General features: G+C 41.8%; 3 protein-coding genes and 1 pseudogene across 3 annotated transcripts; 2 read left to right on the forward strand and 2 right to left on the reverse strand.

The window, feature by feature from the left end:
- On the forward strand, positions 1-2,160 carry LOC118011038 (beta-defensin 121-like). The gene is made up of 3 exons (XM_035005617.1): positions 1-165; positions 1,300-1,469; positions 2,146-2,160. Exons 1-3 carry the CDS (start codon positions 108-110, stop codon positions 2,158-2,160), a joined length of 243 nt encoding a protein of 80 aa, XP_034861508.1. The 5' UTR covers positions 1-107.
- Positions 2,161-11,536: 9,376 nt separating this feature from the next.
- LOC118011039 lies at positions 11,537-15,501 on the reverse strand (annotated as a pseudogene).
- LOC118011570 (beta-defensin 119-like) lies at positions 11,787-12,282 on the forward strand. The gene is made up of 2 exons (XM_035006506.1): positions 11,787-11,802; positions 12,089-12,282. The coding sequence occupies exons 1-2, from the start codon at positions 11,787-11,789 to the stop codon at positions 12,280-12,282; spliced, it is 210 nt and encodes a 69-aa protein (XP_034862397.1).
- Positions 15,502-16,476: 975 nt separating the features above from the next.
- On the reverse strand, positions 16,477-23,660 carry DEFB118 (defensin beta 118). Its single transcript, XM_035005671.1, is given in 3 exon segments — positions 16,477-16,728; positions 16,730-16,743; positions 23,603-23,660. Coding segments are annotated over 3 exon segments (324 nt in total).
- Positions 23,661-23,946: the final 286 nt, after the last annotated feature.

Genomic DNA, 23,946 nt, shown 5'->3' on the forward strand with positions numbered 1-23,946 from the left:
CACTGCCCACAACCCTGCCAATAAAAGCGAGGCTCATCCCCGCTGCAGAGAACTCTCTTTCCCTCCCCTGCTGCAAGGCCACCTCCTTCTCCTGTGACCTGGCAGCCATGAAGTTTCTTTTCCTCTTTCTTGTCATCCTTCTGGCCATGGATTCAGTGCTCTCAGGTAACTTGGGTCTCTCTCAGGTGTCTGGAATCTTGGTCATGAACTTCTTGCTTTCCTCTCCCCTCCACTGCGGGCAGCACAAAACTTTTCCTCCTTTGATGGGGCTTTGGGAGGTTTCCCCAGGATCAGCTCACATCCACATCTCTGATTCTTTTTTGCCAAGGTGGTGGGATGGTAGCTCTTTGGAGCACCTGACACTTAAGGGCAGGGTGGTGTTCTGGTGGGATCTTGGGAGAAGGTGTATGGGTGATGGGGTTGGGTGCAGATTGGGAACCTGTTGGGGGCTTTGGGGCATTAAGATTAGAGGCTGAGGGTGAGCTGTGATGGGGAGAAACACTTTGGGGTTGGAGTGGTGGGGGGAAGATTAGGATGAGCTGGAGGTAAGGTGCTGGGCTCCCCTGATGGTTTGGGGTGGGTTGGGGAGCGGATGGGATTTTGGGTTGAGTGGAGGTGGTGCTGGGGGTAGACTGGAGCTTGGGCTGGAACTGAGAGTTGGTACTGAATAGTGCAGGGTGTCTGATGACTGCGACTTAGGATTGAGGTTGGTGACTTGATTAAATTTGGGTTTGGCTTGGAGTTCAGGCTCAAGGGGCATTGAGTTGGGTAGGGCTGGGAGTTCTACTTAAGATTGGACTGGGTTCTGAGTTTGAATTGGGGGAATATGGTTAAGGAGGATTGGAGATTGGGTTGTGGCTGGACCCAGGTGAGCTTAAGTTGGGACCAGGCTATTGATTAGGAGCTGGGTCTTTTGAAATGAGGGTGAATCTCTTCCAACCCCTAATATCACAGGTAAAGTTTATTGTCCTTTCCCCATCATTCCCAAGCTCCATTAGGGGAGATCTTCTTTGGCATCAACTGATCCCAAAGTTAGGAGTAGCGGGTTGGGGGATGGAAAGACAGAGGATGGGATGCCTGAAAAAGGCTTTCCTAAAAGCCTTGGAGTTCCCAAATCTGGAACAACTGTCTCAATTCCCTCCCCTCTCAAGATCACTTCTCCCTTTCCTGGGACTGGGTTCACTGTTAGTTACTCAACCGTCTCCCTTTCCCCCTTGCCCTGTTCCTCCTCTGCCTCTTCTTGTCTCGCCACTTGAGGGATACTAACATCTGCTTAATGGTTGTTCCTGTGCCCAACAGCAGAGTGTTGGATGGATGGAAAATGCCGGTTGGTGTGCAAAAATGATGAAGATAGTGTCATACGCTGCGCAAATCGTAAACGATGCTGTGTCCCTAGTCGTTACTTAACAGTCCAGCCAATGACAGTTGAAAGAATGGAACCCTGGACCGTTCCTCACACGCGCAAACCAGTAAAACAAAAGACCAGATCCAGACCTGGCAGTAGACATTATGGATAGAAATGGCTTTGTTTCAGGTTCCTTAGCTCCCACATTCCATTAAAACTCACAAATCTGTTTCTTGTGTCCGTCAATCATGAGGAATGATGCCCCAAATGTATTGAGGGTGGGGGGGTTGGCTGATGGCAGGATGGGGGTTAAGAGGTAGCAGAGAGACATTGCTGGGGCTTGGCCACAGCAATGGGATGATAGTTACAGTCTTGAAGACAGTTCCTCATCTACCAGCTGCAGGAAAGTCTATTGGAGTGGGTTGAGGAGCACATCCGGGGAAGCCAAGAGACTTAAAGGCACAGCTGGTACCAAGAGCGGGGGAGAACCACTGGGTGGGAGAGTTGCTCCATCTTGGGGGTGAAAAGGCTGGGGGTGGACAGAGACCGAGTAGAGCCCAAATCCTTGGGTTTCTATGGAAGTTGGTTGAGATGCCTTTTGATGCTGGAGGCCCCACAGCCCCAAAGATCAGAAGATTTCCAAGTGCTAAAAAGAGATAAAGCACATGAACTTACCCATTTATAAATGAGTTTGTTCACTCTTCAGTTCTTCCTTTCTTTCATGGATTTGATCATTCCGTCACCCCAGCTCTTCCACTCACCACTGTCAGACTCTGCTTATATCCCCCTCCACGCTTCAGCTTCCCCAGCTGTGAGGTTGGAACCCTAGAATCTATCTCAGGATTGTGGGAAGCGGGAGAGGAGATAATGGAGCTCACAGTGCCCAGTACATTGTGAGCCCTATAAATGTTAGCTGTTGCTATTATTGCTCATTGATTTCTTCAAGTATTTAAGGAATATGTGTGCTGTGTGCCTTCCAGCTGTGTTAGACTCTGAGGGACATAGAAGCCTGTCTCATTTGAACTAAGAATTTAGCCTGGGAGGAGACTAACCCATGGGGAATATTCGAGAATTCTGATCAGGAATCTAGAGGACCTGGGTGTCTTCCTTGCTTTGTTATCTCAAATCCTATTCTTTGGGCCCCATTCATCCAACACGGTTGTTCACCCCTGAACTGTGTTCTCTGCAGTGAGATCAGATACCAGGAGTGCTCTGTAAAGCATGGTGCGTGACATAGAGACGGATAGAAGGGGTTCAATCTGATCCATGGAGATAATTTGTTCTCAATTCATTATTTCTGCTCTTAGACTCTGGGAAGAGAGACACCTCTTCCTCTGATCCTGGTCCTACTCTGGGCATCCTCTGATTATGTCCTTCCCCATGGGGTTAGGAGTCAATGGGGGCAAGTGGGATATATCCATTTAGAGACGGTGCCCTCCTCTCCTTCCAAGACCATGATTTGAGCAGCTGGAGCCTGGAATTCTCTGCCCAGAGAACACTTGTGCTTGCTTCCAGGGACCACGTGGGCTTTCCCCTGGAAGATGGGGCCCACTATGTGTGCACCTTAGGCAGGAAGAGTACCAAGGGACACTCCTGTTTGAGGTGTGGGGGGCCAGCTTGGATGTTCAGGCTGGAGTGTCCAGGTCTTGCATGAGAGAGTCCTCACAGTATGGGGCAGAGTTGGGGATGAGGGAGAAGAGAGCTGGGCTCTGGGCTGAGCCAGCTCCCCTCATGCCACCTTGTTCCTGCACAGAACTCTGAAGAATCCAAGCATTATAAATTCAAATCTGCTCTTTCATGTCATTATGAAGGGCTATTTCACAAAGGGCCGTGGGATAGATTTTATTTGTCCCACTTGTTAGCTTGATTCATAACTGTTAAATATGCAGACATACGGCAGATGAGCCTCCATTTGCATTCCTGCACCAGGACCCACAAACTTTGGGTTGGGCCTGGAATTTGGATCGTGCTCTGGTTCACAACCCATCTCCAAGCTCCCTGCAGAGGCAAGGGCTGCTGCAGCTGTGCTTTCCACATTCTCGACACCTGTGCGACTGGGGGAGACTCTTAGGCTGCCCAGCAGAGCTACCTGGGCCCCGAGGCCCTGGGTAAGACCATCCAAAATAGTTCCTCACTGGCTTCTCTGCCTCCAGGTTTTCTTTGCATTGGGGTCTATTATCAGAGGGATTCTTTCTAGAAGATTCATCTGACCATGTTACCCTCCTGCTTAGATGGCTTCTTTTGCTCCCTCCTGCCCAGGGTCGGGTCTGAAGGCCTTGGTGGCCCAGCTTCATCTCCCATGACTACTGCTTACGGATCAACTCTCTCCAACCTTGCTTTTGTCCATGGTTCCCCTCTACCTCGTCCCCACCACCAGGCTCATCTCTGTGATGAACTCCTTCTCACCCTCAAAGTGCAGTTGATGTCCCTACCCAGGAAAGCCTTCCATAAGCTCTGTCTCACTATTTCTTAATAATTATAATACTAGTAGCTATAATAATAGTTCCAATTGTCACTCCTTATGTGTCAGGCACTGTGCTTGCTGTTCATGGGCCTGAAGTCATCCCATTCTTGCAACAACCCTCTGGGTTTTTTTTTTTAAAGATTTTATTTATTTGTGCGAGAGAGAGAGGGAGGCAGGAAGAGGGAGAAACAGGCTCCTTGTTAAGCAAGGAGCCTGATGTGGGACTCCATCCCAGGACCCTGGGATCATGACCTGAGCCAAAGGCAGACACTTCACCAACTGAGCCACCCAGGCGCCCCACAACAACCCTCTGATTATCCCTATCTTACTGATGAAGAAACTGGGACCTAGACAGGTGGTATAATTAGCCAAGGTCACACAACAGTAAGATAGAGCCGGGATTCCAACTAAGTTCTGATTGGCTTCACAAAGTGTCAGCCTTAAGCAGGGATGACTCATATCACATTATTATATAATTATTTATTCACAGCTCACTTCTCACCAATCCCCCAAACACACACATACTGGATGGAAATGCTCGGAGGTTGAGACAGCGTCTTATTTACATCTGTATGCTGGGTGATGCCAGGTTCCAGGAATCAGCGTGGGGTCCTTCCTGGGCTAGAGGGATTGGAGGACTGTGGGATCAGATATATATGGCTCTGGCTGGCGGTGACAGGAAGGATGCAGAGCAGCTCCGGGGGCTTTCTCAAGTTGGTTCTCTTATTCACCAGTTAGTTTGCTCTCAGAAGACATAGATTTCATAGTGTGGGAGGTGGTCTGGGGACAGTCGAAGGGTTCCCCAGTACTGGGGCCTGTTCTTAATGTCATGCCCTCACCAAATTCATTCATTACGAGAAACTCAGTCCACAACATTAAGAATCTCCTCCGTGCTTAGCACGTGCACACAGAGACAACCCTGGGGCGTGATAGAATGGTGAGGAGAGAAAAAGGCTTGGAACTCACCATCGAGCCATGTGAAGTTTTTAGAAAGCACTTAACCCCATGTCTGAGTCTCTGGACTTGGGGTCTGGGCATGTGAAATTTTGAAAATTCCCTCAGATTATTCCTTTGGGAGATAAAGCTCCACCCCTTCCAAGTCCCCTGACAGATTTCCTTCGTTCCTAATAGCCCCCAAACTGTGAGACTCTCTGAGCTGGGCAACTTCCCCTTATCTTCCCATTTCACAGGGGGGAAACTGAGGTCCAAGGAGGAACCGTGGCCTACGTTCATACGTAGGTTCGAGACAGTGCTGGGATTAGTAAACAGTCTTCTCTGATTTCTGGTGAGGGGGCTGAGGGGATGTGGAAGGGATATGACGTAGATATAGACAGTGAGTGGTGGCATATAGTGACATGGGGCTGACGGGAGGCCAGGAGTTGGGAGCTGCAAAGCCCCTGACAAAACTGTGAAGCCCTTTTTTGGGTGCCACAGCCTCTCTCCAGGGGGAAAGGTTGAAGCAGACTGGTCCGCCTGATCCACCTTCTCGGAAGGACACTCCGTACACCCCTCTTTCGGATGCTAATCTCACAATGGCCCTTCTTCTCAGGGAAGATGGAAACGAATCTTATCTCTGGGGGATAAGCTTCTCTGGTCAAAATTACATGGAGTAGATCCTTTTTATTCAATGCAAGGGCTTAGGATATCTCTGTGTGTGTGTGTGTACATCAGACTTCGTGTCAAACCCATTTGGACACAAGAGACCCTATGTGCCTACCACCAAGTTCAAGGCCTGGCAAAGACTGGGTATTGCTAACTGTTGGTGGAATGAAAGAGAGGCCCATGAACGCCAGGTTCAGAAGTTTGGGCTTGATGTTGAAGACAATAGAGGGCCATGGTTCCAGCTGTTATTGTCCAGGGAGGTACCAACCTTTCCCAGCCCCGTCTCAGCACGTGGAGAAGGCAGCTCTGTACCTCAGAAAGAATATGGGCTTGCAGCCATAGTGAGTGGAGTTCGAGGCCTCGCTCTGCCTCTAACAGTTACGGGGCCTTTGCCAAGAACACTGTCTCTCTGAGCCTCCGCTCCATAATGCAAGAAGGAAAAATAGAGACGTCTGCTTCAGAAGGTTATAGTAAGGAGGGCATGTATTGCATGGAGCACTGGGTGTTATACCCAAACAACGAATCATGGAACGCTAGATCAAAAACTACTGATTTACTGTATGGTGACTAACATAATAAGAAAAAAAGAAGGTTATAGTAAACATTTAACAACTTAACATAAATCAAATGGCTCACAGTGGGTGATTTGCAAATGGTAATGGTCATTATTTTTATTTCTCTTTCCAGTCAAAGGATCATTCCTGTTTCGGAGACCTCAGTCCCAAGGGGGAATAATAATAATATTAATGGCTAACATTTACTGAATGCTTAATCTAGACTAGGAACTGTGTCTCTGGTTTCTAGGTGTGCACAGCCTCCAAAAAAAAAAAAAAAAAAAAAATCTCTGGTTACCACCGAAGGACTAATGTCTGTCTAATTTCAAGGGACTATTCCCAAACTAATAGTTCATAGTTGTAGCATAGGCAGAAATGGGTCCTTCAGAAAGGATCTTTATGTGACAATGAAAACAACATTTATTTAGTTAACATTTATTTAGTGCTATGTGCCAGTCCCTATTTGCTTTCCATTTATTAAGCTATTTTTTAAGATTTGTTTATTTATTTGAGAGAGAGAGAGGGAGAGAGCATGTGAGTGAGCAGGGGCCGAGGGAAAGGAGAATCTCAAGCAGACTCCCTGTTGAGCACGGAGCCGGAGGTGGGACTCTGATCCCGCAACCCTGAGATCACAACCTAAGCCGAAACCAAGAGTCAGACACTTAACCAACTGCACCATCCAGGCAGCCCACCATTTATTAAGCTATTAACACAACTCTAAGTGTTAGGGACTATTACAGTCTACGCTCTACAGATGAAGGAAGGGTAGAAGAGGGAAGTAAAGAAATTTGTTAAAGGTTACCCAGCAAATAAAGCAGGAGCTGGGATTTGAACTTGAGGTTTCTTGACTTCATTTCCTGTTCTTTTTAACCCCTGTGTAGCTCCTTAGGTTATTTTATTTGTGTTCTAACTTATTTATTTCAGCTTTATTGAGATATAATTGGCATATAAACATATAAGATATTTAAATTGTGTATCTTGGTAATTTGATTGCGAAAGGGTCTCCCCCCACCCTGTCTAGTTAATTCCTCACATCCGTCACCTCACAAATTTATCTTTTTTTGGGGGGGAGAATATTTAAGATGTACTCTGTTAGAAAATGTCAATTATGCAATAGAGTGTTATCATCTATGCTCACCGTGTTGTACATTAGATCCTCAGACCTTATTCATCTCATAGCTGTTTGTGCCCTTTAACCAACCTCTCCCTATTTCCCCCACCCCACTTCTGGGCAATCACTTCTCCACTTCCTGTTTCTATGAGTTAGACTTTTTTTTTTAAGATTACATATATGAGTGATACCATGCAGTATTTGTCTCTGTCTGGCTTATTTCAGTTAACATAATGCCCTCAAGTTCCATTCATGTTGCTGCAAATGGCAGAATTTCCTTCTTTCTCGTGGCTGAGTAATATTCCATTATATATTTATGCCACGTCTTCTTTAGTCATTCATCTGTTGTTTCCCCATGTTTGCTATTGTGAGTAATGCTGCAGTAGACATGGGACTACAGATATCTTTTTGAGATTTTGTTTTCATTTCCTTTGGATATTTGCCCAGAAGAGGGATTGCTGGATCATATGATAGTTCTATTTGTAGTGTTTTGAGGAAAATATTGTTTTCTATTGTGGCTGCACCCATTATATTCCCACCAACAGTGCACAAGGGTTCCATTTTCTCCACACCCTTATCAATTTTTTATTTTGAAATAATTGTTGATTCATAGGAAATTGCAAAGATAGTACAGAGAGAGAGGTCCATGTATCTTTCATGCAGTTTCCCCCCCAAAGATTATATTTTACAGAACTATATAGTACGATATACAAACCAGGAAACTCATATTGCTGCAGTGGGTGTGCATACTTCTATGACATTTTATCACAAGTGTAGAGTCATGTAACCACCACTATGATCAAGATACAGAGCTGTTCTATCAGCATAAAGATCTTCCCTCTGCTACTCCTTAAAAAAAAAAAAAAAAGGTTTATTTATTTCTTTTAGAGAATGAGTGAGAGCCAGTGTGGGAAGGGGCAGAGGGAAAGAATCTTCAGGCAGTGCCCCTTCATCCCTCTGAGCGCGGATCCCAATGCGGGGCTCGATCCCACAACCCATGAGATCATGACCTGGGCTGAAACCAAGAGCAGGATGCATAACCAGCTGAGCCCCTCAAGTGCCCCCCTTCTGCACAGCAGGAGAGTTTCAGCAACACAGATTCTCTTCCTGCCTCCACCCTCTGCCACAATCCTTAACCTTTGGCAACCACTGATGTTTCTTATCTCTCTAATTTCTATCATTTTAAGAGTGTTGTATAAATGGAATCATATGTAATCTTTTGAGATTGGTTTTTTTAGTCAGCACTATGCTCTTGAGATCCATCCAAGTTGTGTGCATCAATTTTTTTTAATCTTCAAAGAAGATCATTCCTTTTAAATCTGACTAGTTCCAGCCAATGCATTAGAGCAAGAAAGAAATTAAGGCATACAGGTTAGAAAGGAAGAAATGAAACTATTTGCAGATGTCATAATGGTTTCTGTAGAAAATCCCAAGGAATTTACAAACAAAAAATCTAGAACTAATAATTAAATTCAGTAAGGCCACATACAAGATACAAGATAGATACAAGATACAATATACAATACAATATACAAAAATTAATTACATTTCTATATACTATCATTGAACATGTGAACACTGAAATTAAAACTACAGTACCATTCACAATCACTCCAAAAAATATAAAATGCTTAGGTATATATCTGATAAAACACGTGTAGCAATTGTATGCTGAGAACTACAGAATGTTGATAAAAGAAATCAAAGATTTAAATAAATGAAGAAACATACCATGTTTATAGACTGTAAGATTCAACAAGCAGGAGGCGCCTGGATGGCTCAGTGGGTTAAGCGTCTGCCTTTGGATCAGGTCATGGTCTCAGGGTCCTGGGATTGAGCCTCACATCAAGCCCCACATCTGGCTCCCTGCTCAGTGGGGAGCCTGTTTCTCCCTCTCCCTGTGCCCCTCCCCCTGCTTGTGCTCTCTCTCTCTCTCTCATGTGCTCTCTAAATAAATAAATAAATAAATAAAACCTTTAAGAAAGAAAAGATTCAACAAGCAAAGATGCCAATTCTCCTCAAATTGATGGACACTCTTAATACAATTTCTATCAAAATCCCAGCAACATTTTTGTAGATATAGACAAGATTATTTTGTCTATATCTTGCCTGTAGAGAAATCCACAAAGGAATGAGAATAGCTAAAACAAGTTTGAAGAAAAAGAATAAAGCCAGATTTCAAGGCTTGTATAGCTAAGGTAATCAAGACCGTGTGATATGCGTGGAGAGATAGCATATGGATCAATGGAACAGAATAGGAAATCAGAAATAGGCCCCCATGTGTACAACCAACTGATTTTTCAAAATGTGCAAAAGAAATTTAATGGGAGAAAGATATGTTTTTTCAACAAATAGTGCTGGAGCACTTGGACATTGGAAAGAAAGAGAAAGAAAGAAAGAAAGAAAGAAAGAAAGAAAGAAAGAAAGAAAGAAAGAAAGAAAGAAAGAAAGAAAGAAAGAAAGAAAGAAAGAAAGAAAGAAAGAAAGAAAGACAAAGAAGGAAGGAAGAAAGAAAGACAAAGAAGGAAGGAAGAAAGGAAGGAAGAAGGAAGGAAGGAAGACAGAAAGAAAGAAAGAAGGAAGGAAGAAGGAAGAAGGAGGAAGGAAGAAGGAAGAAGGAAGGAAGGAAGGAAGGTAGGAAGGAAGGAAGGAAGAAAAAACCTCAATCTAGACCTCACATCTTATATTAAATTTAACTCAAAACATAAGACGTAAAAGTATAAAACTTCTAGAGAAAAATGTAGGAAAGTCTTTCAGACCTAGGGCTAGGGTGAAAATTTCTTAGATGTGAAAACACAATCCACAAAAGAAAAAAAATCAGTAAGTTGGACTTAATCAAAATTTAAAATGTTCGCTCTGGGAGAAGGACTGTGAAAAGGATAGATGGAAAGACACATGGCAGACTGGGAGAAATATTTGCAAGCCACAAATCTGACAAAGGACCTGTTTCTAGAATACAGAAACAACTCTCAAAGCTCAACAGTAAAAACCAATCAAATTAGGGATGCCTTGGTGGCTCACTTGGTTAAGTGTCTGCCTTCAGCTCAGGTCATGATCTCAGAGTCCTGGGATGGAGCCCCGCATTGGGCTCCCTGCTCAGTGGGGAGTCGGCTTCTCCCTCTGCCTGCAGCTCTCCCTGTTTGTGCTCTCTCTCCCTCACTCTCTGTCTCTCTCCACTCCGACAAATAAATAAATAAAATCTTTAAAAAAAACCAATCAAATTAGAAGAAAGACATTTCACTAAAGAGGATATACAGATGACAAATAACCACACAAAAAGATGTTCAACCTCATTAGCCATTAGGGATACGTGTATTAAGACCTCATGATATTCCACTACATAACTAGTAGGACAGCTAGAATTAAAAATAGTGGCAGTACTAAATGCTGGTAAAGAGGCGGAGAAACTGGATCTTGTACACATTGCTGGTGAGAATGTTAAGTGGTACAGTTCTGGAAAACAGTTTTTGCAGTTTCCTTTAAAAAAAACTAAATATACACTGTCCATGTTACCCAGCAAATGCACTCCTGGGCATTTATTCCAGAAAAATGAAAATTTAGTTCTAAAAACTTATCAATGAAAGTTCATAACAGCTTTATTTATTTTTTAAGGCATTCTTTTTTTTTTTAAAAAGACTTATGCTTTTAGACTGGTTTTAGGTTCACAGCAAAATGGAGAAGAAGGTACAGAGAATTCCCACATACCCTCTGCCCCTACTCCTGCATAGTTTTCCCTGTTATCAACAGCTCGCCATGGAGTGGTGCATTTGTTTTAACTGATGAAGCTACATTGACATACCATTATCATCCAAAGTCCACATTTTATCTTAGGGTTCACTCTTGTTGTTGTACATTCTCTGGGCTTGGACAAATGTATAATGACACGAATTGATCATTGGAGGATCATATAGAGTAATTTCACTGCCCACCAATTACTCTGTGCTCTGCCTATTCATCTGTCTCCTACCCCAACCCCTGGCCACACTTTTTTTATTGTCCACACTTCTTTTTTTTATTGGCCACACTTTTTATTGTCCCCATAGTTTTGCCTTTTCCAAAATGTCATATAGTTGAAATATACAGTATGTATGGGAGCCCTCTCAGATTGGCTTCTCTCACTCAGTAATATGCATTTAAGATTCTTCCACGTCTGTTCATGACTTGACAGCTCATTGCTTTTTAGCACTGAATAGTATTCTCTTGTCTGGATGTGCCACAGTTTATCCACTCACCCACTGAAGGGCATCTTGGTTGTTTACAGATTTTGGCAGTCATGAATAAAGCTACCATAAACATCATGTGCAGGTTTTTTTTCATGGTAAAGACTGCTTTATTGGCGGCTGTTGGTATAAGTCAATAAATATCGATTCCCAAAGAAGCACTCAGTTATTTATTGATTACTGGTCCATAGAGAGCTAAATGAAACTGATCCAACTCCCTGCTGAGATGACAAGCTGAAGTCACCCCTGCTTCTTGGGCGATGTAGCCACAGCTAGCTGCGATAAGCATACGCTCTCCCACCCACTGTGAGCACCATGGTGGCTCCTACGGGAGCAGGAGCTACTCCACCCTTTAGATGTGTTGGAATTCCATGATCCTCCTGAAATAGATTTTGTTTCTCTGGAACTTTATTTTCAAACTGCCTGCATGAAGCAGTTCTTGTGCAGATTTTTGTGTAGACATAAGTTTTCAATGTCTTTGGTAAACACTATGAGTGGATTGTGTGGTAAGCATATGTTTAGTTTTGGAAGAAACTGACAAACTGTCTTCCAAAGTGGCTGTGTCGGTTCTCATTGCCATCAGCGGCGTAGGAGAGTTTCTGTGGCTCCACATCCTTGCCAGCATTTGGTGTTGTCAAGTGTTCCAGATTTTGGTCATCCTAATAGGTGAGCAGTGGCATCTCATTCTTATCTTACCCTTTTAGGTTTTGACTATGCTCCCTGACTCCTCAGATCTATGTTATTGTTAAGTGGAAATTAACTATGTGTATTTTGTTTGTTTGTTTTGGCCAGGCAGACATCACACCCTTCGATGCATGGGAAACATGGGAGTCTGTAGACCCTCTTGCAGAAAGACTGAACAGCCCTACCTCTACTGCCTAAATTATCAGCCATGCTGCCTACAGTCCTACATGAGGATAAGTATTTCTGGCAGAGAAGAGAAAAATGACTGGAGCCAACAGAATCGCTGGCCAAAAATATCTTGAGTGCTGGTGATCACCATCTTTAACCTGCTGTCAAGAGGCCCTATTAAAATTCATGCACCCGCCACCCTTGTCTGTCTTTCGTCCATTGGAAATCATGGTGAGAGACTGGGATTTGCGTGGTGAGATATCTGTCCCATTCTGGATCCAGCCCTGTGGGAGAGAAGGCTAGAAAACTGTAAGGACAAGAAGAATCTAGACAAACCATGGAAGATGGGGAGGGAATGTCTTGAGACCACTGAGGGAGAGTTGAAGGGTTTGGGTAGAACCATGACTTCATCTGTGCTATGTCGGGCTCAGAGGGGGCCCCGGGGCTAGTGGATGGATGCACAGGGCAGCGGGTGGAGGTCTTGTAGACAAATATGTCTTAGTTTATGGAAGAACTTCCTAACCAGCTGTTGTAAGGCGAATAAGTTGTCCTGTCAGGGTTTCAAGCTTGTGAGGCTGGAGGTCTTTTTGGTGATTATTGAGGAAGAAATTTGAACATTAGATGCTATTGTTCTTTTCCATGATTGTTAAGAACTTTTAATTCCAGAAAATCTAGGAGGCTTGGGCCCCTAATTACCACCAACACTAGCTTTTTAAGGTCAAATTCTAATTTTACTTTCTATGTCTTACCTCCACTAATATCTTTTTTCTTTCTCCACCTTCAGTTCCAAAATCTGTCAAAAGGAGAGTAGCTACATTTGCTGATTATCTTTCTCCATCCTCTGCCCCTCCTCAACTTGGTATAATTTGCTTCTGGGCTTATTATTCTATTGAACTGGCTCCGGCCAAGCTCACTGGTGCACCTCCTTTTTGAAAGGTTCATGGATGTTGCTCAACTTGCATCTCACTCTGCCTCCTGGTAGCATTTCCAACTGGAGTTCATTGTCTCCCTAGAAATCTGAACTTGGTTAGCTTCTGCGATTTCAGTCTTTCTTTGTTTTCCTCCTAACTTCCAGGCTGCTCTTCCTCCATTACCTTTTGGAGTTTCTCTGCTGTCCTTTGCCTATTGCATTCCTGTGGTGTCTCTCTTCTCTTGTGAGAATCAAAACCCTCCACATCCCTAGGATAAGGCTGAGAGTTCTGTAGCCATGTCAACAAGTAAACAGCTTGAGAGTTTTGAAACCTTTCTCATCCCTCAGTGACAACTTGCTTCGGTGAATGCACCTCTGGAAGCCAAATCATCAGTGACAGCGTTATGCTTTGAAGGTCAGACAGTCGGCGCTGGATTCGCTTCAGGGTCTACGCTTCTAAGTAGTCATCAACCCTTCTCCACATCTGTAACCAACACCACTGCCCCCAGGATCCTTCCCTCAAATGCTGTATAAGTTCAGCACTTTGTTCTGCTTAATGAGCCTAATGCATGACCTGACCGGCTTGGCTTTCTTTCTTTAAGAAAACAATCGTTTCAGCATTTGGCTTCAGACATTGAGTGTCAGTCTCCTCCTTTGACAATTCTCTTCTCTTCCTTCCTTCTATACTGTTGCCCAGCCTCTCATAACAACAAACCTTATGAACTGGACAAAATTGGTGGTTCTGGACCTCTGTTTCTGAGAGTCATGACCTAAGAACCCAGATAAACCTTCCCGTTGAGAATACCTAAAATCATTTATTTAAAATATACCAAAAAACCCCCTTCATAAGTATCCTTGACTTTCAAAAAAAGTAAAGAATATTAAGGCCAAGTGAAACCAGGTGCTTTTTTGAAGGCAGTAACTGAGACTGCTTTTTGTCTTGAAAGCATTGCTGTATCAGGTGAACTTGAGCTTTCATTTCCGTGGCTTTGGCCAGGGTCAGGTGTAGGCAGGGGAGAGGAGACAATGCCTAGGGTCTGAAAAAACGGGAGTCTCGTAGGAGACTCCTACTTAAATCTCAGTCCTGAAAGTGTTACACATGCTGTGTAAAGATAAAACAGATACAATATTCGTTCTCCTTCATTAGGCGTTTTTCAAGGAAAATTGTCTGGTCTTGAACCTTGGTACTCAGTATACAGAAAAAAATCTCTGCTGAAAATTTACAACTTCAAGCTGGCTTTCACACAGTCTTTCTCTTTTTAATATTCTTTTTTTTTTTTTTTTTAAAAAGGATTTTATGTATTTATTTGAGAGAAAGAGAGCACGAGTGCATGTGAGAGAGCACAAGAGAGTGAGCACACGAGTTGGGGGGAGCAGGAGGTAGAGGGAGAAGCAGGCTCCCCACTGAGCAGGGAACCTGATGCTGGGAGTCCATCCCAGGACCCTGAGATCATGACTGAGCGGAAGCAGACGCTTAGCCGACTGAGCCACCCAGGCGTCCCAATAAATTTTTTTTAAAAAGAGAGAGCTGGAGCTCCTGGGCAGCTCAGTCGGTTAAGCGTCTGCCTTCCGCTCAGGTCATGACCCCAGGGTCCTGGGATAGAGTCCAGCATCCGGCTCCTTGCTCAGCGGGGAGCCTGCTTCTCCCTCTGCCTGCCGCTCCCCCTGCTTGTGCTCTCTCTCCCTCTGGCAAATAAATAAATAAAAACTATACAAACATTTATTTAAGTAATTTCTGCACCCAATGTGGGGCTCGAACTCATGACCCAACTCATGATCAAGAGTCGCACACTCTTCTGACTGAACCAGCCAGGCGCCCCTCTCACATAGTTTCTTGGTATATGGATGGTCCGAAAAAAAAAAATCAAGCTGATGATTTTGCTTAAAGTTGTCCCAAAGTAGTAGGGGCAAAGATGTGTGACAGAAACAAATGAAGGAACAGACCTTTAAGTCATGACTCAACTAATATACTCAGATTAAGTTCCAAGGAAAATGCATAGCTCAGAGCCCCAAATCACAAAGACCACAAGGACATAAGGCACCATGAAATTAGACCAGCTGAAACTGCAGACCAGAGATCCAGACTTCAAGGACTTCAAGTATCAGAATTATTAGTAACAATAATTTTAAGAGTAATTTGAAAAAATAAATTCATGAGATTTGAATTTTCCATCATCACGTGCGTATTACCTGACCCTTGTGAAGAAGCATTCCAGTGCTGGGTGGAAACGGTATATTCAGATCAGAGACTCAGTAGATCTGGAAGGTATAAATAAACTGTAGGAGCCGGTGGTTTAGATGCCTGTGTTTTACTGGCTCTCCTTCATCACACACTAATGATGTCACAGAGAATTGTTATGTGTAGAGAACAAAGGAGGAAAAGGAAAGCCAGGTCTGTGGAGTGGCTTACACCATATGCTAGCACTGGCCAGAAGTGATGCATTATAGCCTGATTTAGAAGTGGTCCTGAAATTGCACAGTGAGTAAGGGAAATCCTTTCTGTAGAAGGAGGTATGGTCCAAGGTGTGGATCCATAGTGATTCATGGACAGTGATAATGGGTTGACTGGTGGGCTAGTCAGTGTCTTAGAAGAAGATTAGAAGTTAGGTGAAAATGAAGTGGGTGGCGGTTAGGTGGGTGGGCCTCTCTGAAAGGGGACAGGGTATGTAGATATTTTTATGCCATCAGAGGGAGATAAATAAAGCTCTCAGTAACCAAGTGGACAAAATGACCCATCAGGAAATGGGCTTATGAAGCCAGCCTTTCAACAGCTTCTATTCCCAACCTTGAAGCAATTGGAGCAAAAAGGAGTCCTCACAGCTTACACTGGGCCAGCCGTTTTCCTACAGTGAGTTGGTAATATAGGGCTTTAGGGCCAAAGTTAGTGAGTAGTGAAATGGATGCTTTCACCTGAGGTGTCTACTGTTGTAAAGAAAGGCTTTAGGGTCCTAGAAGCTACTCTTACAAATGCAACGATTCGGAATTTTGATTGTGACAATTTTTGCTGCTATGAAGAGGCAGGACGAACACAAGGGATGTCTCTAGTATATACCAAAGCACTTGTTGAGAAGACAGGACAATGGAAAGATCAGGGTTGGGATACTTAACTAAGTGCTTAAGGCTGTGCATAGGTCACCAGCAAACAAGGGACACTAAAAATGGGTTAAAACTGGTTGTGCAAATAATTTGAAATTTTGGGAAAAGCCCGAGGAGTTTCTTGTTGGAAGTACTGACAATTTTCAGACTTATTTACACAGCTGTTTTTATCTAGAATTACACACTGACGGTGGGTGGATCACTCTGGTATTTTTAGTGTTTTATTGATATGACTTAGTCCATCCCTCTGAGGATGGGGCTGAGCGACCAAGAGGAAGCCAAGAGGAAGTCATGAGCTTTGATGAATCTCTCAGAGAAAGATCTACGTTTCCAGTTCCGAGTCAGACTTTTCATCTTCTTTATTCTCGGTGCTTATTTCAAAGCTAGGTGTAGTAAGACTTGTTACCAGGATATCAATAATATCTGTTTGAAAATTAGGTATGGGTGTGGGAGAAGTGATAGGAACTTTCTGGTTTGGAACACAGCAGACTTGATAATGTTGACATACTGTTTTTATCACTTTGTCAACTCTGCAGGTTTTCCTGCAGTATCCGGATTTGTGCCAGCATTTTTTTTCCACCACCATAGGCTAAATAACACAAGGAGAGACCATTATTTTAGGCTACTGATGCTCTCAGTTTTACAAGCATGACTGACTGTTTCTTTGGCATCCCATAACGACATCATGGGTCATAATTAGATTCTGGCTTTAAGACTCCCAGCCCAGGCCTGGTAAATACCACGTTTCTAAAAGTATCTTTTCCCAACCTCTTATGTGCCCATTTTTTAACTTTTCTGAAAGTGAGATGAATCTTACCATAAATGAAAAGAAACTTGCTAGTCACAAGGAATTGGAGCTTATTATAATGAAGCTACCTGGGCCTGTGTGAAGCTATCCGCATAAAGAAAGTTCATCTTGTTGTCACTGTTGTTTGAGTTATTTGCATTGGTCATACCCCATGTGGTTAATTACTTTATATATTCAAATGAATATATAGAACATACTAGTAACAATAAAATGAATACCCAGGTGCCTGCATTCTCATTAAGAAGTAGAGCTAAGTTTCAGGCTGTAAAAAAACCTCATGTGAATTTCATGCGTTTAATATTCAATAGTGTATTAATTTAATTCAACAGTGTTAATGTTTGTACATTCTGTGTTTTCCAACCAAATGCCATATTAGAATGAAAAATTTCATGTATTTAGAAATTAAATAATATGGTGAAAATGCAACTTAGATTAGAAGAATAGTAAAATAAAGTCAGAAATAATTAAGTCAGAAGAAATGAGATCAGAAAACTTCTGGAGAGACTGATTAGGAAAAAAGGGAAGACATCAAAAATGACAGCTATAGTGAAATGGTGACATCAAAACAGATACACCATATTGAAAATAACAGAAGAGAACTATCAACAACTATATACCAATAAAATTGAAAACCCAGATGCAATGGGGGTAAATCCTAAAAAATATTCCAGGGATGGCACAGGTAAGACATAAAAACTTGAATAAATCAATGAGTGTTAAGAAATTAAAATAGCTAGCAATGAGAAACCTCTTCTTCCCCAAAGCCTCAGCCCTGGATGATTTTTTAAATTTTGGTAAAATACATAGAGTATAAAATGTACCACCTTAACCATTTAGGGGTGTATAGTTCAGAGGCATTATGCACATTCACATTGCTGCATTACCATCCCCACCATCTCTCCCTAGAACTCTTCACTGCAACACTGAAACTCTGTACCTGATAAAAAGTTACCTCCCATCCCCCTGACAACCACCATGCTACTTTCCGTCTCTCTGAATCTGACTACTGTAGGTACCTCACACCAGAGGACTCATACGGTATCTGTCCTCTTGTGACTGGCTATCTCACTTAGCATTTTGACTTTAGTGCTCATTCGCACTGTAGCCTGTGTCAAAATGCCCTTCCTTTTTAAGGCTGAGTATTATTCCATTGCATGTGAACACCACATTTTGTTTGTCCTTTCATCTGTCAGTGGACATTCTGGTTGCTTCTACCTTTTGGCAATTGTGAATTACACTGCTATCCTGATTTTAAAGGGGAGTTCTCCTAGTTTCACAGAAGATCAATCCAAGTATTATCTTATATAAAAAATTCCAGAAAACAGGAGGGAAAAAGAATTATAAGTCCATTTTGTTTACAAATAGAGACTCAAAAATATCCTAATTAAAGTATTAGCTAACTGAATTCAGTAGTGTATTAAAATACATCATGATCACGTAGGATATAACTCCACCTGCAAAATATCATCCAACTTAGAAAATCTGTCAATTTGTCAATGAAACTTACTGCCTGTGTAGAATTAAAGAGATAAATAATAGAGCTACTTTTTTTGACGCAGAAAAATGATTTGATAGAGTTCAATGCTTACTTATAATGAAAACTCTAGGCAAAGTGGGGAATAGAGGGAATTTCTTTGATTTGGTGAAGCTTATGTATCAAATTCTAGAGCTAACATTATCTCATGGAGAAATTCATTCCTGTTGAGGTCAGGAAAACAAACGTGCTATTATTGCTATTGTTTAAAATAATAGTGGTAGACCTGGTCAGTGCTTAAAGGGGGAAAAAAAAACAACCAAAATCAAAACCAAAACAAGAGTATTAGGATTGGAAGGAAAGATAAGATTGTCATCCATTCTAGCAGTCATGATTATAATATAAAAAGGAATCAACAAATTTAAATTAATGGTTACATTGATTTACAAGAATCAATAGCACTTCTCTACACCAACAATAACTAACTAAAAAGTATAATAAATATATAACATAGCTATGAAGTATCTTGTTTTAAATGAAGAATACTCAAGACCTCTATGGGATGTATTTTATTTTATTTTTAAAAATATTTTATTTATTTATTTGACAGAGAGAGACACAGCGAGAGAGGGAACACAAGCAGGGGGAGTGGGAGAGGGAGAAGCAGGCTTCCCGCGGAGCAGGGAGCCCGATGCAGGGCTCGATCTCAGGACTCTGGGATCATGACCTGAGCCGAAGGCAGACGCTTAACGACTAGTGAGCCACCCAGGCGCCCCAGTGGGATGTATTTTAAAACTCAAACAGCAGATGTGATCTTGGATGGAATGACTTAATTATCATAAAGATTCACTTGCCCCTAAATTAATCCATAAATTTATTTTTTTTCCTTTTTTTTAATTCTTATGTTAATCCCCATACATTACATCATTAGTTTTAGATGAAGTGTTCCATGATTCATTGTTTGTGCATAACACCCAGTGCTCCATGCAGAATGTAGATCCATAAATTTAATGCATTCTTTATCAAAATCCCAGTGGGAGTTTTGGGAGACTTGATTATTTTACTTTAAGATTTATAATGAAGAATAAAGGCCACCAATAGCTAAGATTACTTAAAAAAATAAAAAGCAAGACAAAAGCTTGCCCTTCTAGACACTGACAAATTAGAAAGCCAAGGTATTACAAAAAATATAGTATTGTCAAAAGAACAAATAGACCAATAGAACAGAATAGGCAGCTGAAATAGATACATGCTTACATGGGGAACTTAATATGCGGTAACAATTAGACTATGGCTCAATGGAGAAAGCATAGATTATTCAGCATATAGTGGTGGGAAAACTGGCTCACTCCAGGAGAAAAATACAAAGTGAATTTACACATTTCATCTTGTGTCTTGAAGGTCTGAATGTGAAAGGCATAGCAAAAAAGTTATTCGAAAATAATGTCAGAGCTCAACATCACTTGGCATCAGGGAAATACAAATCAAAACCACAATGAGATACCACCTCACACCGGTCAGAATGGCTAAAATGAACAATTCAGGAAACGACAGATGTTGGTGAGGATGGAGAGAGAGGGGAACCCTCCTACACTGTTGGTGGGAATACAAACTGGTACAGCCACTCTGGAAAACAGTATGGGGGTTCCTCAAAAAGTTAAAAATAGAGTTACCCTGTGAACCAGCAATTGCACTACTAAGCATTTATCCAAGGAACACAAACATAGTGATTTGAAGGGGCACTGGCATCCTAAATAAATGTCTACAGTAGTCAAACTATGGAAAGAGCCCAGAGTCCATTGACAGATGAATGGGTAAAGAAGATGTGGTATATATACACAATGAAATATTACTCAGCCATCAAAAAGAATGAAATCTTGCCATTTGCAACAATGTGAATGGAACTAGAGGGTATTATGCTAAGTGAAATAAATCAGTCAGAGAAAGATAAATACCATATGATTTCATTCATGTGGAATTTAAGAAACAAAACAGATGAACATAGGGGAAGGGAAGGAAAAATAAAATAAGATGAAAACAGAGAGGGAGGCAAACCATAAGAGACTCTTCTTAAAAAAGATTGATTTTATTTATTTATTTATTTATTTATTTATTTATTATTAGAGAGAGAGAGAACACAAGCAAGGGAGTGGCAGGCAGAGGGAGAAGCAGGTTCCCCATTGAGCAAGGAGCCCAATGTGGGACTTGATCCCAGGACCCTTGGGATCATGACCTGAGCCGAAAGCAGACACTTAAGCGTCCCAAGAGACTCTTAAGTATACGAAACAAACTGGGGGTTGCTGGAGGGTAAGTGGGTGGGGGGTTGGGGTAATTGGGTGATGGGCATTAAGGAGGGTGCTTGATGTAATGAGCACCGGGTGTTATACGCAACTGATAAATCACTAAATTCTACCCCTGAAACTAAAATACAGTGTATGTTAATTAAATTGAATTTAAATAAAAAATTTAAAGAAAAGAAAATAATGTCAGAGATTCTCTTTGAGACACAAGAATGGGGAAGACTTCTTTAATAAAATCACTGAGCATAACCCACAAAGCAAAAAAATTGTTGAATTTGATTATACCAGAATTAAGTATTTCTGTTCAATGAATGACATATCATGGGCAAAAGTCATAGGTAGATGACAGTTTGGGGGATAAAATACCAGTGACTAAAGCTGACTGGGAAATAATATCAAAGATAAAGAATTCCTGCAGATCAGCAAGAAAGTATCACCTGCTCAGAAGAAATAATGGGCAAATGCTATGAATAGGCAATTAACTGAAGTGGAAAGAGTCACTTATTCACTCATTCAACAAATGTTTGTTAAGTGTTGCCTACATATCAGACGCAGTTCAAGATACAGGAGAATACATCCATTAACAAAATAAACTAAAAGTCATGCTCTCATGGAGATATCAGTCTTTTCAGGAGACAATAAGTAAGACAGTGAGTAAGAGAAGAAAGTGATACTTTATTTAGATACAGATGATAAGCGTTATGGAGAGTGGTGAAGCAGGGGGGGGGCAGGAAGTGTGTGACTGGAAGGGAAGTAGTAAAAGACTTCATGGAGAGGATATGAAAGAGGGAGCTTTGAGACTAACTGTGGGAACGGGTTGGTGTACCAGGCAGAGGAAGCAGCAAGTACAAAGGCCCAGAGGGAGGGTCTATCCTGAAGTTTTGGGAAAACCATAAGGTAGCGATGCTGTCTACAGAATAAGTTAGATGGAGAGTAATTGGAGAAATATAATGGAGGTTGAGATCACAGAGGGTCTTGCAGGTCACTGAAAGAAAGTCATTCATGTATTTTGATCACAGGATAAGAGAAATGCAAATTAAAACAATGGTGTGGTATTACTTTATACCCATGAGACCGGTAAAAATAATGTGAGTGTTGGAGGGATTATGGTGATATGGTGACCCTGGTGCGCCGCTGGTGAGAGGTGGGGAGATTTCCCTGCTTGTATAAATGTCACTGATTTTTATTCTTGTTCCTTAAACTTAGGAGTTGTCCAAGATAAAACATGAAGACTTTATGCTTCTTTCATCATCTCAACTATTCCTTCAAGGGGATGGCTTCACGTTTCTATCTCTTACCAGAACCCTCAGACTTAAAACCCCAGAACATGTAATATTTCCTTCACTCCCCACATTCTCTGAGTTCCCATGATTCATGGATTGCTTTTACCAAATCTTTCACATCTGTCTTTTTCCTAGTCTCACCACCCTTACCAAGCTCAAAGCAGACACAATTGGTTCCATGTGGACCATATGGAATTGTCCCCGATTGTGTGTGGAATTGAGGCTGGAGAATTACTCAAATCCTAATAGCTAGCAATTTTTTACAGGCAGTGTCCTAAGAGGTACATAAGGGAGGAATTCAAGGAATAAAATATTTTACACTGACCTTTAACCTGGCCATTTGACTCCCAGGAATCTATTCTATATAAATCCTTGTCCGAATATGTAAAGATACTTATACAAGTATGATCACTGATGTGTTGTTATAGAAAATTAGGAAATTATCAAGTGACTACCTAAATTATGGCTTATCTTACAGTGGGATTTCACAACTTTACAAAGAATGAGGTAGATCTTTTGGTGATGATATAGAAAGATAATCCCAAAATACTATTAAGTGAACAAGAGAATGCTGCATAGCCTTGGATATAGTATGTTTACTTTTTGCTTTTTTTAATTTCTTTTTTTATTCAATTATAATAATGCTAAGTGAAATAAGTCAGAGAAAGGGAAATACCATATGATTTCGCTTATATGTGGAATTTAAGAAACAAAACAAATGAACAAAGAAAAGAGAGACAAACAAAAAACTGGACTCTAACTGTAGAGAAGAAACTGATGGCTTGTTGGTTATCAGAGGGGAGAAGGGGTGAGGGATGGGTGAAATAGGTGAAGGGGTTTAAGAGTACTTATCATGATGAGCATTGAGCAATGTATAGAATTGTTGAATCATTATACTATACACAGTATGTTTACTTTTTTTATAAGACAGAAGTGTTTAGATTCCTTTTTATATGATTCTGTGCATACATCGAAATGTACCTTGAGAGATAAATAACAAAGGAGAAAGCAGGGTACTTTGAGTAAGGAAATTTAAGTCCTCTTTAGTAGCAATTGCAAAGTTCTGTTGATGATTTTAGGTAGACTTTTAAAAGCAGTGATTACTAAAAGCCTGGGCTTTCACTGTCAAAGGGAGAAGGAAAGTCAATTCTATTTTTCACATAACAGCTCTGCAGATATTTTCTGACCTGTTCACCAAATTCCAGAATATTAGAAAAAAAGAAAGAACCTCATTTAAATCTATCTCAGGACTTTTAGAGCCAAAAAACCATAGGAAAGAGGGCTTTGGAGTCATTTTCAAGCTGACACTAACTGGAAAGAGAACTGATGTGCATCAAGCTCTCATCTGGTTCCTTAGGTGGCAACTTGGAATAGAGAACCCAAGACAACTCTGGATGTTGTGGTTGCCCCTGTCTATTGAGAACAACTTGTTCTACCCTTAGGTTCTACCCCTGCCAGGGACATGGGCCCAATGTGGGGGCCATGGAGCTGCCCAGGTTGGGGGGTACAGTACCATGTTGGACACTCCATGGTCCAGAGCCCATTCCACCTCCATTTTTGCAACCTTCCTGGGTTCTGATTACCTGGGATCACTTGTGGTGGGAACACAAGGATAGAAAAAGCCAGGAGCAGGAGTCTCATGGTCCTTGGGAAGTAGGAGGCAGTGGATCCAGGAGTCCAGAACACTTGGTGCAGTTCAAATCTGATCTAGAGTTTTATTGGACTCTCTGGAGTGGGGGCAGATGGATGGGGCACTGAACTGGACACATATGGACAGATATGTAAAAGCTAATCCATATAGAACATCAGTCTGTTGGCTGGTGCATTGATTGAGCATCTGTTATAGGCACTGGGAGAGCATGCAGAAGATTATAAGTCACAAACTTTTAGGAAGTGACTGGGGACATGTAAAGGGAGGGCTTGCATA

Source organism: Mirounga leonina, unplaced genomic scaffold (assembly GCF_011800145.1).
Source record: "Mirounga leonina isolate KUSES-001 unplaced genomic scaffold, KU_Mleo_1.0 Mir_150, whole genome shotgun sequence".
Taxonomy (NCBI): domain Eukaryota; kingdom Metazoa; phylum Chordata; class Mammalia; order Carnivora; family Phocidae; genus Mirounga; species Mirounga leonina.

What these genes read in the sequence shown, in the direction of transcription:
- LOC118011038 (XM_035005617.1), top strand. Translation starts at nt 108, where the DNA reads ATGAAGTTTCTTTTCCTCTTTCTTGTCATCCTTCTGGCCATGGATTCA. An exon ending in CATGGATTCAGTGCTCTCAG is followed by an intron (nt 166 to 1,299) that starts GTAACTTGGGTC and finishes TGTGCCCAACAG; the next exon opens with CAGAGTGTTGGATGGATGGA.